The sequence below is a fragment of the Colias philodice genome, chromosome 1 (genome assembly GCF_061535455.1).
Source record: "Colias philodice isolate Cphi_HAF_F1 chromosome 1, ilColPhil1 Martin Lab GWU primary, whole genome shotgun sequence".
In the NCBI taxonomy this organism is placed as follows: Eukaryota; Metazoa; Arthropoda; class Insecta; order Lepidoptera; family Pieridae; genus Colias; species Colias philodice.
This window is the reverse complement of record NC_143086.1, coordinates 14,040,254-14,055,176: the sequence shown is the minus strand read 5'-3', so window position 1 is coordinate 14,055,176 and position 14,923 is coordinate 14,040,254. Positions and strand designations below refer to the sequence as shown.

Sequence of the window (14,923 nt, the reverse complement as noted above, 5' to 3'; positions counted from 1 at the left end):
CAAATGAAAGAGCTTATTGAGTAGATCACGAATATATAGCATACTATAATATTTCTTACACTTTCTCTAAGATTTTTTAGAAAATTTACGAAAATGCTCCATTTTTGAGTTAACTTTAAACCACTATAGATTGAAAACTCATGAATATATTTTTTAAATTATTATTTTAAATAATTAACAATAGTCGATTGTTTACGATTCAACACGATTCGACACGGCATGTTTTGGAAATTTTTATTTTTTTCTTTGTATGCCATATTTAATTACCGGGGTGGGGAGAGGGGGACCACAAAACTGGTTGGCAACATCTGTCTATAGGATGTCTGGGATCTATACAATATATATCAGAAGTCAGATTTAGGTCCGCTATTTTTGCAAACGAAACTCCACTGAGAGTCCGGTCTACATGTTATTTGGGTCGGGTACAATTCTATCTAATAATAAATCGTACTTCGTTTTCTTTTATACATTAATTAAATACTTACTATACGTCGATATCGATTGATTGACACTTGCTCGCTATAAAAATAAAGCCTTAGCTACTGCATAAGGTTACACTGAGCACGATTATAATAACAGTTTAAAACACACGTAGTTGTACAAAACAGAAAATGAAAACCTATAAATTTTATAAAATAACGAGCATAAACTACATTAGATAATTAATTAACTACGTGTTAGTGAATGGTGAAATAAACTGGATAAATTACTACAAGGCAGATTCTAAAACACACGTTATATCGATAAACAATAATTAACAAAACCTGAATTAACTCGATACGTATCGGTTAATAATGTACATATAATTAATCTCGCGTATATAGACCAGCTGCGCCCCGCGGTTTCATCCGTGTGGCTCCACTCGTTGGTCTTAGCGTAACGATATTATGCCTTATAGTCTTCTAGCCTTATTCGATAAATGGGCTATCTAACACCGAAATAATTTTTCAAATCGGACCGCTAGTTCCTGAGATTAGCACGTTCAAACAAACAAACTCTTCAGCTTTATAATATTAGTTTAGAATACCTAGATAGGTGAATTTTAATAGGCAATATTGGGTGAGAAAACAACTCAATGCAAATTGCCTTTCGTTGAAATGAACTAACACGGAATGCTTTTACGCCAGCAAATGAATCTTTTATTTGGATTAGGACCGTTTTGTACCCAATTTCGTTTAAATCGAGGAGGCTTTTGCTGGGAATTAGTCGAGTTCTTAACGTATAAAAGTCGAATACTGTAAATCTTGCCTAATTTATGCCGTTTCCTAGGGTTAGGATGAAGATTTGAGCGTGATAGTACTTTCGATAAACAGGCCTTTATTGATTTGAATTAATGAATAAACACTTTATTTCGACTGTAGTAAAATACATATTACATAATCAATTGTTACTTAGCATAATATTATACTGTAGGTATTATAATTATTATTATCTACCCTATCGGTAGTAGTTGAAAATAATAACTATCCATAGACGCTTGTAAAAGTTTAAGTTTTGTGAAATATACCTAAAGCCAAACAAATGGGGTACTACAATGATATTTATTGCGCTAGTATGCATATCAAAATACGACTACCTACTGTAAAATATGTCCCTGAACAAAATATATCACGCTCTTTGGAATCTTACCTAAGAGACTTTCGTATAATTGATATATTAAAAGCAATTAAGTAATTTATTTTATGATTCCATGTTCAGTACCCCTACCATGAGTTGACATAGTTAAATCGTCTGACGTAACTACAATAGTAAACGTGAATAGTTCACGAGATTATTTTCCGTGAATGACGTATCTATCATCGAATAGTTATAAACTATGACATATGTCAAAATTAGAACTCATGGTGCAAAAATTGTATGGTTACTACAGCGAGTGTAGTATAGTTTACTATACGTTATCTACTGTAGTATACTATAATGCACCTCATGGTAGGCTTTCTGTTCATGTTCCATGATCTTCTATCTTCATAAGTACACTAGTTTTAGACAATATCTCTAAAATTATATTTATTGGTAAATTGATTACAAGTTTGTGAGGTGTGTTGATCTTTGCGATTATGTCTTGTTGGAGACCGTTGCCATGGTTACCGTGTTTCTTAGTTGATCAAATAATGTCATGTTACTGGTAAACTTTAACTCAATATACCTACAATTAAATTACTCAAATGTTGTCAACGACACTATATTTAGTATGTTAAAATTATGTTTGTCATGAAAGTAAGAATTTTGCTGTCGTAAATATTACTATTATAATAATTATACTTTATTGAAACTTTAAAGATAGGATTCTTCACATATTTTGTAATTAAAATGTAATACTGACATTATTAAAAAGAGCAACTATGGAGTTTCTTGCCGGTTCTTCTCCATAGATACTGCTTTCCGAATCGGTGGTAAATTGTTAAAAATATGTAAAAATATGACGTTTCAAAAGTGCTTCTCGAAGAAGTCTAATTGAATAAATAAATGTTTGAGTTTGAGTATGGAATAAAGGATCGAACGATAGTTTTTGAAGTGAAACTTCTTTATCGGGGTTGGAAAAAAATTGAGTGTAACATTTTTTCGTTAGGCGTGACATTTTTCCGTTACGCGCCATCTTTTTCTTATCCCTACCACGCGTGTTTGGACGTATTTCTGTAAAGTTGCATATAGTAAATTATTTTTTGAAAAATAAGGTCATAAAGAAGTTTCACTTCTTACGTGTGTACACTAGTACACGCACACATTTTTTATTTTTTTTATGAATCTAGATATTACCTATTAATTTCTAGGCAGTTTTTGTTTAGCCTCGATCTTTATTATTTCCTGCTACATATGAAGCAACAAGCACTATTGATGTTTAATATTATATTGTTTTGATCGTGGATTAGTTTTACTAGATGTTGTTACATTAACAACTTATTTATTGTCATTATACCACATTGAGCTGCTATATATACAGAGGAACTGTTTAAATTTATATTTTAGAACTAGCGGTCCGCCCCGGCTTCGCCCGTGGTTCATGTTTACGTTTTCTCTACATAACAACCATCCTCGTACTTCAAGGAATATAATAAAAAAAGAATTATCGAAATCGGTTCAGCCGTTTTCGAGTTATGCGCTTACCAACACAATTTGCGATTCATTTTTATATATAAGAAGATGATTATTTATAGATAAAAGTAGCTATAATATTCTTACTGCCACTGAACACTTACTTTCTAGTGACGCGTCTGCTCTGTGGCCTCCTCTTGCACAAAAAAGCGTGTGTGCCGAGCACACGTGTCAGAAGTGAAATTTCTTTGCCAAGTTTCAAAGATAGCAATATCGTCGCCTCTCCATGACGTAACGGTATCGCCATGACGCGACGTAAACTTACTCTCAACGCGCCTAAAGAAGTTTCTCTCATAAAAACACATTGTGAATGAATTATTGAATTGTCAAGTAGCTTCTAATACGATTCAAAAAGTTCCATCTTTATTGTTCGTCGTTTTAAAATTAAAACGCAAATTTTTCTCTAGCCATTTCCTAGCACATGTGTGTGCTTTATCTATAATACAGGAATCCACGTTTTTTCCTAGAAATTTTCGAGTTACACATTGTGTTATATGTCATTTTCTTGTTAACTGAGTACCTTCTTCACGAATGGGCACGTTCGTGACACAATCCACAAGCTTTAGAAGCTTTGAGGTACATAGTGTTAGAAATAACCAAAATAAATTTGAAGATTTCTTGGAGGTAATTTTACGACATGTGAATACATATTATGTCGTAAAATCTCTTTAATTTACAACTACATTACATTTTCATTATTAAGTCTAGTACCTACTTGATGTATTTTATATTGGTATTTTAAAGTGAAACTTTTATTACATCGTCTCAAACTTTTTGGTCTGTGTAGCGCATGTCGCGTGTATCGCGGCTGCCGAGTAGGTATACCTACTCGGCAGCCGACCGTCACGCGACATGCGCTACACAAAGCAGTGTTCGGAACCGTTCGAACAGTTTCACTTTTACCGTGGTTTCATAAAACCACACAACATTTTTTATTTTAAGGTAGGTACTTATTTTTATAACAATACAAAAATGGAATTATTGAAGGATACAACTTCCTATTAAAATGTAATTAAAAATTGAGAACCATTCTAAAACTTCGGACTTACGGACTTCCGCTAATAATTATTTATTAAAACATTAATATATTATATCTTTAGATAATAAATATTATGGGATATTAAAAACGTAGGTACCTAAAAGGTATTTCAAAAATAAAACACTAAAATTACGAAAACAATGTTCTCAATTAAACTTGATTAACTATTTGCCTAATCATAGCCTAATAATAGTGCTTCTCGAAGAAGTCTAATTGAATAAATAAATGTTTGAGTTTGAGTTTGAAAAAAAAAATCATCTACAAATACATTTACTATAAAGGAAATGAGATTATTCTTAAACTACCTTCATTGGGATCGGAAAGATTGGATTAGGGTGGTGTAGCGACAACGTTTCAATAAGATATAAATCTTGATAATGTTGCGGGTAGCTATAACTTCATTACCTAATTGATCAGATGCGAAGATATTCTAACTAAATTTATTAATTTATTGTTATGTCAATGAAATGGTTTCAGTATATTGGTACTTTATTTTTAGGTACAATATGAAACAGTTTTTTAGGGAAAGCTGAAATTTTCACAAATGATGTATTTCCGTTGCCACTATAACAAAAAATGGACAGGAACAGGACGTCGCAGTGTGGGACGGCCTTCAACAAGATGGACAGACGATCTGATCAAAGTGGCGGGGAGCCGCTGGAGTCAGGCTGCTGGTGATCGGTCGTTATGGAAATCTTTGGGGGAGACCTATGTCCTGCAGTGGACGTCCTGAAAGGCTGGAATGAATGACAAAAAATACAAAAAATAAAAAAAAATATTAATGGGGGTCCCCATAATACGGAACCCTTCGTGCGCACGTACGAATCGCACTTGGCCGGTTTTTTATGTATATTTTTATTTTTTGTATTCATCTTATAAACTATCTAAGAGGGTCCAAAATGGCTCTACCGAACTATAAAATATTAAAAATTCAAAAGGGTGTTTGTTTATTTGTTTGTCGTCTCTATGTAATTATTTATAATACGATTTTGTGTAGAAGTTACATTATTAGGAGGCTGGTGAATGGTGATATTGGCTGCACTTGAAATCGCGGTGCAATATCTAATTTTCATGGGAATTTTATTTGACTAGATACATGAGCGAAGCCGCGGGATTAAAATTACTAACGTGTGAATTTTATAAATCCAAATTACATATTAACAAAAAGTTATTTTGTTTTTACCTGTAAGTTAAAAGTTTCTTTTGTTACGCAATTTTTCAAACAACAATTATGCCACTCACGACTACGTTTCAGCGTAAAGCATATCCCACATCAGGATTGAATTTTTAATGTCTTTTTGGTTTATTCAGCTCGAATTTATGTTAACTATACAATTATAATACAAATAAGTAAAGGGAATCCATACTAATATTATAAATGCGAAAGTAACTCTGTCTGTCTGTCTGTTACTCAATCACGCCTTAACTACTGAACCAATTTGCATGAAATTTGGTAAAGAGATATTTTGATATCCGAGAAAGTACATAGGCTACTTTTTATCCCGGGAAATAGGATAGGTTTTATCCCGGAAATCCCACGGGAACGGGAACTATGCGGGTTTTTCTTTGACTGCGCGGGCGAAGCTGCGGGTGGAAAGCTGCTATATATTAAGTGGAAAACTTCTACTCTTTAAACTTATAGCCGCACAAGAATTATAATTGGTATAAGGTTTCAAACGTGACTTTATAATAATTAATCGGTTATTTTCATTCAAACCTATATAGTAGAGTGCCGTAAGGCATAAAAATGGTCAAACCTCGGAACCCAGGGCCAGTCAATGAATCTGTATATCAAGTATGAGACTGCATTATTAAAACCTCAAATAAAAAAGTTAAAAAAAAAAATTGACCGATCTCGATTTACAACAATTTTTAACAACAATTTACTGAAAAATGAGAGGCGGAAGGGGGAAAAAGTGTTTATAGTGAAAAATTTAATTTTATTTGTAATAAATTATATGTGCAGAGTAACTTCAATGTTAATTTATTAGATTATCGTAAAAAATAAGTTACAAAAAAAATTTATCATTAACTATACACATTGTTATATCATTGTACATTATTGTCGTCGTCGTCGATCTCGTTGATATAGATTGTAGGTGAAGGATTAGTGCAGCTGTCACCATTGCATTCTAAGCAAGCTGCAGTGCAGTTTAATCCACTTTTTCTGCACCCACAAGATGCTCCACATCCTGTTTTGCATGAGCTTGGTGCTTCTTTTTCACAAAAGAAGCACCTATTTTTGCAATCAAAATCAATTGAAGTAGCTGTTCGAAGCTTTTTTTTAGGTGGAGAGCATGCAGATGTGGTGTTCTTTTTTTTAATTAAGAATTAATGCATCCTTTTTTTAATATATTTTTGTCTGCATACTGAATGCACGTAGACAAAGTCGCGAGTATTTATATACTGAGAAAGTCCATCCCCTCTTTCCGCAGATGCAGCTTTTAATGATGATATGCCTCTAGTGACTTTTATAATATCTCCTAGTTCAGAGCTTAATTCAGAACTAGATCCGATTTTATCACAAATGAGGCAATCATTGCTTGTACATCAATACTCGATGGTTCACCCATTGCGACACGTGGCTGCAACAACAAATATTAGTAATATTAATAACTAACTTTTACATAATTAATGATTTATATTATTAAATTCTACTATTATATTCTAACTTTTAACATCGATTTATTACAAAATATTTATAACTGTTTTCAAAAGCATCTAATATAAATGAAAAACAAATACTTACAATTTATGCCACTATTTTCAAAGTTTTTAAAACTCAGTAATGTTCAGTAATTAACTTTTATCACACTCACTGCACAATAATATAAACATTAATTTTTAATAAACAAAAATCTGAAATAAATATTTTTCGGAACGAAAACAACAGCTACGAAGTTACAACGTGTACTATCCTGTGAGGGCCCGCCATGAACAATACCGAACAGCTGCTGTTATCCCCTCTATTCTCCAACCCGACCTTCATCGGTATATCTGCAGTCCCTAAAGATCCAAGATCAAGTTTTCAAGTTTGTAATAGTTGTTCTTTTTAAAATATGACTTTTGACTAAGATAAATCAATGAAAACTCCAAAAAATTAATAATTGTTTATAATAATTTTTAAAAAATTGAGAGCGCGAAAAAAATTTTTTTTAACATTTTTCTATATACTATTAAAAACATATTTTCAAGGTTTATATTAAGATTCATTGACTGGCCCTGGATTCCGAGGTATAAACCTTACGGCGCTCCACTAATAAGTATGTCAAGCGTAATCGATCTATCCATCAGAATCATATAAATTATTGCCATCTCATAATTTGCCACCATGTAAAAAATACATAATATATATCTTTATAATCTAACACACAGCACAGAAAAAAGAAAAATAGCAATGGAGGCAAAAAGGACTCCCCGTCAGCAAAACAGAAACCATTAATTACTATGTATTACTGCACTGATTTTAAGAGGCGACCACGTGACTGTAAAAATGCAATGAGTCAGTACTAATTACTAAATTAACTACTGAAATAGCGTTAAAGAATATCATACAATTTCCTTTATCACATACATCATTAAGTGTTGTTTATTATACCTCATCTATGCACAATTTCATGAGCTAAGTACATATTTGCGAATAAATTATACATTATTATGTCGTTGAAAACATGTTCCCACCAATCACAGCTCATTAAGGACCTAATTTCTAAATGGACTGTGGTAATTCAGTCAACTACTATATTATAAAGCGGGCCATAAGTGCATAGATTAAATTGGTTGTGACTCATGCATCAATATGATGAATAACATCGACGGGCATAATCGCCATTACTTTGTGATGTTTAATCATTAGCCAGGTCAACATAGGGCAAGCAGCCTCGCGAAGCAATTGCTGCGCGAAGCAGCACGGTTAAACACGCATCGTGTGCCCGCGCCCTTAGTCGTCAGGTCCGTCGGACGGGGCTAGGTTTAGGAAAATGACGTCACACGCGCTTTCCTCGGCCGACCCGCCAATTATTTTATGTTTCCTAAGTACATTGAAAGCAAACATTAAAATTGTAGTTGAATTCTTAGCACTGCAATTATCAATTATTCTCTTGCATTCACAAATTCAAATAACCAATGAACTAACATTATTTTTTTTGTTTCAGATCTCCCCCTGCGCACCTCCCTTCATCTATACATAGTTCTAGTGTTTAATTTAGACATAACATAAACTTGAAACTTTCCTCTTACTTCTTGGTGTTGTATAGTAAATAAGATGTAGTTGACTAAGTGTTAGTGGTATAAGTGTGGTTCGCGATAGAGACGCATTATGAACTAGTGACAATGTCGTTGCCTATGAAGCGATCGTACAGCTCGGAGGGGCACGCGTCCAAGCGTGACTGGAAGATGAGGCTCAGCCTGCGCAGCCGCAGTGGTCATAGCATGGTGAGTATTGTTACTTAATGTCTTATTGCACGCCTCATAAGCGAAGCGTTGAGGTGGGTACTACTGTCACTTCGCGCAAAACATCTGATTTTTCAAACTTAAAATGTCTTTATGTATCATACATTGCACTTGTAAGATAATACATACACACACATATTAAGAAAAAACACTATTTTTAACGTTCATGATATTTTTGATGTTATTTTTGTTATTTAAACTAGTTAAAAAACAGTTTAAAAAAGTTCTGTCTTGGACGTCCGTGTGTCTGTATGTGCGGATCCTTTTTCTTGTTAACACGATAGCGACCGAAATACTTTACTAATCGAGTCTTTTTTTTTCTCTTACGCTTGAGTATGCTCAGGAATAGAACCCTTTCATTTTTCAGGGTCTGATTCGATGTGGTTTAATTGTTATTAAATAAACAAAAATATATTTTTTTTTTATTTTGCGTGAGTTTTATATGTTTAAAAATAAACAGTGAATTTTAAATTTAATTATTTTTATCTATCTATTTTTAAGCACGGCGTAGAGCTCCTCATAAAGATCTCACTTCTCACATCACGTTTTTTGGACATATTACAGGACAAACCTACAGTCTTGATTTATTTTTTGAATACAGCCGACAGCTAAAGTTCCTCCCTAATTTTCATAATATTGATATAAATAAATTGAACATAACTTTTTCAAAACAAATTTCAACTAGATAAAACACATCTAGGAACACAGATATAAAAATGACATTTTAGAAGTCTGTCACCAAATAACTACATCATATGATAATATCTTAATATATATAAATCTCGTGTCACAATGTTTGTCCTCAATGGACTCCTAAAACACTTAACCGATTATAATAAAATTCACACACCATGTGCAGTTTGTTCCAATTTGAGAGATAGGATAGTTTAAAAATGTAGGTACCACGGGCGAAGCCGGGGCGGACCGCTAATTTATTATATAGACCTTAGACCTTAGCTACCTTAGACTTATTATAGAATACGATTTAGAGAAAATTCCACGCAATCTGTCGGATTAGTTCGGAGGTTGTAGGTCATTATGAATAATTTAAATTATCCCTGAAAGGTGACGTTCTACTTGACAGAAACATAAATAGATGTGTCCCTTTTAATTATTATTAGGTAACATAATTGTTTGTTACATTAATTATTTCTGAGATAAATTGAGATTATTATGTATAGTATAATAAAAAACTGCAAAGAAATGTTAAAAGTTGATATATTTTAAACAACAATTAAAATAAGTACCTATAATAATGTTATCAAAACCTCATCTAGAACTCAAGAGAGTTCATAAAATAATTATATTTTATGAATTAATTTTTAATATACATAAACACTTATGTTGTACGTAGATAATTTTTGTAACTCAATTCAGCCGTACTGAAATATACAGAGAATTTCTCATGTTAAATATCATTAATTGAAAATTTAGCTAGAGTTAATTTGGAATGTAATATCGAAAACCTTAGCATTAATTTGCCTACACATTAAATATTCTCATAAGTTCAGTACATTATAAATCTACTTGAATAATTAATATCTCATTTTTTTTGTTTCAGTATATTTTTCGTGAAACGTCTGTTATTATAATTACTTTGACTACTGGTTCCTAGAAGTATGAAATAATTTACTTAAATAACAAAGAAAATGATAACGTAATGTCTTCTTTTGTGCTAAGAAACATGGCGAATTTGGGGGCTAATTGATGTTTTTACGAAATAGTATTTTTAGAATTACTTTATAAAAACAGTAATTATTTTAAAAACCTTTTATCGCTTAAAATATACTCCATCAATATAACAAAAAAAAAAACATGTTATACATTATTTTATCTACATTACGGAATTTACTAACCTTTGAAAAATGTTGCATACCGACCAACCTTGAATGCACTGTTTTTTAAAATATTTCATTAGAACAGTACCTAACTATTATTCATGTAATGTAGATTATTGGATACAGTTGTTATAAACTCATGCTATTATGCATATTATTGATCAAATACATCAATATTTTTGATAACATTAAAAAAAAAGCCATTAAAAATAAAAAAAATATCACACCGGCCACAAATCCTACAACGCCCAGAAACTGTAATAACTTTGTCGCAAACATTTTCAGCCACGATTAACATGAAATTGTCCTTGAATTTTACCGAAAATCCTTCAAAGAGTTTCTTCACTTAGCCTCCAAACCTTTGTTTTATATTAATATATCACAAAGCTTTGTTATACCTAGGTACCTTAAAATCAATGTTTTTCTTGATATTTTCGTGTAACGTATCTATAATAACTTTTGAAGAAAGTTCAATAATTGTATTTCGTTATTCTGTAAGAAATACTCTTGATATCGGCACCACATAAAGTTGTTAGTCTTGTTTGTAATTCTCTTCGCACGAAAAGGTTAAGGTAACGTGCGTCACTTTATATTACATCTTTTTATTGGTCTCTTACGGGGTAATAGAAAAGCCTTTTTTTATAATTAATTAGATAATAATTGTAATATCGTAGCGGTAGGATAATTTAAATATTTTGTTGAGTTTTCCCTTAATTATAATAAACATGCCCTAAAATCTTCTACGTAATATTTTACGTATGAATTTGTTGGCGATGTTCGTAGGTACATGCATACTAATTCAGATAGTTTATTCCAAAGTTTAACAATATGAAAAGCTAAAGAACGTCTGTAATATGGAATTCAGTTTGTATTTATACAAATAATAAACCATTTTTCTTAAGCGCCTAGTCACATTCGAGATTGTCGAATCAGAAACTAAATAAAGCAATGACTGACCGTTTATATCTTGTCTACAATTCATCCATTACGATAAATAACCCTTGTCCGCTTAGTTCAGTACTGTGTTAGTGTACTGAATTATTTATACTGTGACCCTCAATTGGTTTCCGGAACACGAAATGTTTGACGTGAAGTCCTTTCAGGTAGCTTTTTGTAACGTAATTACCGTTTACTGTACATGATCTTATATTAACTTTATTATGCTTATAAAATGTATTTACAAAGGTTTAGATATTACATGTATTTTTTCGAGTGGGTGCTCGCTGAGGCTCGAAATCTCTTATTAAAGATAATATAGTCTACATTAGAAATTGAGCTTACTACTGCAGCATGACTTTTTGATTCGGTACATTAATTCCAGAAATTTTCCTATTTGGAAGTTCAAATGCAATATTTCTCGAGAGTACTAAATAATAAATCAGACGACTATAAAATATATTATTATTATATTATGGTCGTTTTTCGTTAGTCAAATGAGCACAAGGAAAGCTGAAAGAAGCTTCTAATGTTACATTCTAATTAATTTGCTTCTATTTTTAACCAGATTTTAATTTGAACTTGAACACAATGAACTTTAATTAAAACGTAAGTAATATTCTAAAACTATAAAACTTGGGATAAATTAAGATTTCGTCAAGAGTTTAATAATTTACCAAGCAGTGCACTTCATTACGATTTAAAGCGATTATACCCGATTATTTAAACTGACGTTTAAAACTGTTAAGCGTACTTCGACTCTAATCGATAGAGTTTAAACTATTAAGCTATAAACGATTTGATGCAATAAGTATAAAATACCTAGAAGCTTAAGCCTGGTCTATTTGAAATGGTTTTCAGGAAAGTTATTTTATTGCCATATTTAAATTAATATAGGTACCTACTAATGTTTAATTTTTAAAATTAGTGTTACGTTTTTTATTCAATAAATTTAATATTCTACTTTATTTTTCGATATTTAAAATAAATAAAGACTTTTAACAACCATTAAAAAAACTTTTATGTATTACACAAAGTATAACCAAAATATTAACCACAGTAATAATATTTAAAAACGAACAGATAAAATACGAGAACAAAAAAGGTAAATATAATTCAGTAAACAACGGTAGTTTTATTTAGCTGTATCAACACATTACTAGATTGGGTTGCCACTTACTCACATGTATTCTTTGCTTTACCTTTTATCTCCATTTTTCCTAACTTTTCGCCGACTGTTATCTATTTATTAAATAAACAAATCTTGTATGGAAACTAAGCTTTAATCTAACCTGTGCTTTAATGTTATTTTAATCTTAATATATATAAATCTCGTGTCACAATGTTTGTCCTCAATGGACTCCTAAACCACTGAAACACGGAGAAGTGTGCCTGATTTAGTAAAAGCTCATTATCACACTGTTTGTATGCATTTCCTGAGAACATTTACTATAGTGGTGTTTATTTTTTTTACACCATATGAAAGTAGAGATTTCAATGAATAAAAGGCACCCCCAGTTTTTGAATAAAACTGATATTTTGACGGGTGACTTTTCGATTGAAAATTAGGTTGTTTTTTTGGTATTAATTCAAAATAAGGCGAAAAAATAAATATTTTCAATCAAATAAACTACAGTGTATTTGGGACATAATAAAGTAAGTTTTCACCAAATTTCGTAGAAAAACAATAAATTTTGAAGTAGATAAAAATAAAAAACCAAAAACTTGGTTTTTTGGATTTTTCACCTAAATTTTGAGGTTATGTGAAAAAATTGTTAATACAAAAGTTGTAGATCCTTTTATTACCTACAACTTTGCCATTGAACTTTTCCGTAGGACTTGTAGTTTTGTCGGAAATCGAGAGAGACCATTTTTTTCTCTTAAAAGCTCCCCCCTCCCACTTCCCGAACTCGGATTGACCGTAATTTATTTTTCCTTACATTTTTATCATATTACCCTCCTTTTCTAATGGGTTTCATCCGACTGCGATTTTTTTTATCTTTTCATTATTTTTAAAGGCTTCTACCCCAGTCTATAAAGTAGTTTTGTATTCTCAACACAGTTGAAAATAGCTTCCGCTACGCACAATTGTAACTATTCCATTTATATGCCTATTTTGTGAAGACACACAATTTCAAATATCATAAAATATAATAGACATTGGACATAAATAATATTTTCGTGAATTTTCTTACCTTTCCTCTTTTTGTTATTATAGATTTTTAGAGGATTTTTATAAGCTTTTGTTCCTGTGGTTACAGTATTTGTCTAAAAACCTAAAGGGATAATAATCTGAAATCCTAGTCACATTTTGCTGAATTTCACAGTTAAGACGAAAACCAATGAAAGCATACTAACTTTGTGAAGTCTGTGTACACATGGATATATATTTTAGGTGGTGGATGTAAATTTATCATATTCAACCTATAATGGTTACTTTTCATAAATTATTATGCAACCATATGCCTATCCAATCTTTCAGAGTAATGTATCATATTTTCAACTACATCATTATTTGTCTGAACACACAGGTAAAGCGCGTCACACACGGTGAAGGTACACCCGAAACACTGACACAAAATTTCGGGTCATTTGTAACAGGATGGCGGTTCTACAGGGGTCTTAGTACGCAATGACAAAAAGAAAAATGATGGTCAGAACGCTGATACCGGATACCTTAAGATACTGTAATATTTTATATCAGAGAATCTTAACATAAAATATTATAGTATCTTCACCGTGTGTGACGCACTTAATTCATTTGTTCGGAAACCACGGTAGTTATACTCTGCTCCGATCAGTCAATCCGTATTGGAAATTCAAATTATATTAGCCATTCTGATTGATTGTACCTGGAAATCATTGTTAACGGTGCATTTACATCAAGCGAACATAGAGCTAGAGCAAGAGCATTCTTTCGTGATCTTTTAGTGTAAACGAATCGTATTCGTTGTTGTATTAGGTCATAGAATCTTTTCGAATGCACTAAGAACAACGACAGAATGATCTACGCCTGCTAAAAGAATTTGACATAATGAGCATTCGCTCGTTTGATGTAAATACACCGTAATGTATGTCATGCGTATCTTGATGAATGCACTTTATTATGTTTGCAAAAGACTCTTTATTGCTTGCAAACTGATTTACATATATTGGATACAGGACTTTACTGTCGCGTATTGATGTTACAAAAAACTTGTTTTTTTTTGGTAACAAATAGGTAGGTAGGCTAGCTTTATGTTCGAAAGTGTAGTCTAAATCTTCTTCTTATATATAAAAATGAATCGCAAAATGTGTTGGTAAGCGCATAACTCGAGAACGGCTGAACCGATTTCGATAATTATTTTTTTATTATATTCCTTGAAGTACGAGGATGGTTCTTATGTAGAGAAAACGTAAACATGTACCACGGGCGAAGCCGGGGCGGACCGCTAGTACAAAATAAAAATAAATAAATCTTCTAGCAGAAAGTTTATACCTCGAATAAAGGTTTTGTACATACATCGAATCAAATACTGAATAAGTAAATAAAATAATTGTGACGAGGGTAAAACATAAAGCGAAT

General features: G+C 31.8%; 1 protein-coding gene across 1 annotated transcript in view; it reads left to right on the top strand.

The window, feature by feature from the left end:
* The first annotated feature begins 8,292 nt into the window (after window positions 1-8,292).
* Window positions 8,293-14,923, top strand: part of LOC149491465 (adenylate cyclase type 6) — a 128,319-nt gene continuing 121,688 nt past the window's right edge. The window contains exon 1 of the mRNA XM_089697058.1: window positions 8,293-8,566. Within this exon, the coding sequence (XP_089553184.1) occupies window positions 8,465-8,566 (102 nt within the window). The 5' untranslated portion in view covers window positions 8,293-8,464. The remainder of the gene's footprint in view (window positions 8,567-14,923) is intronic.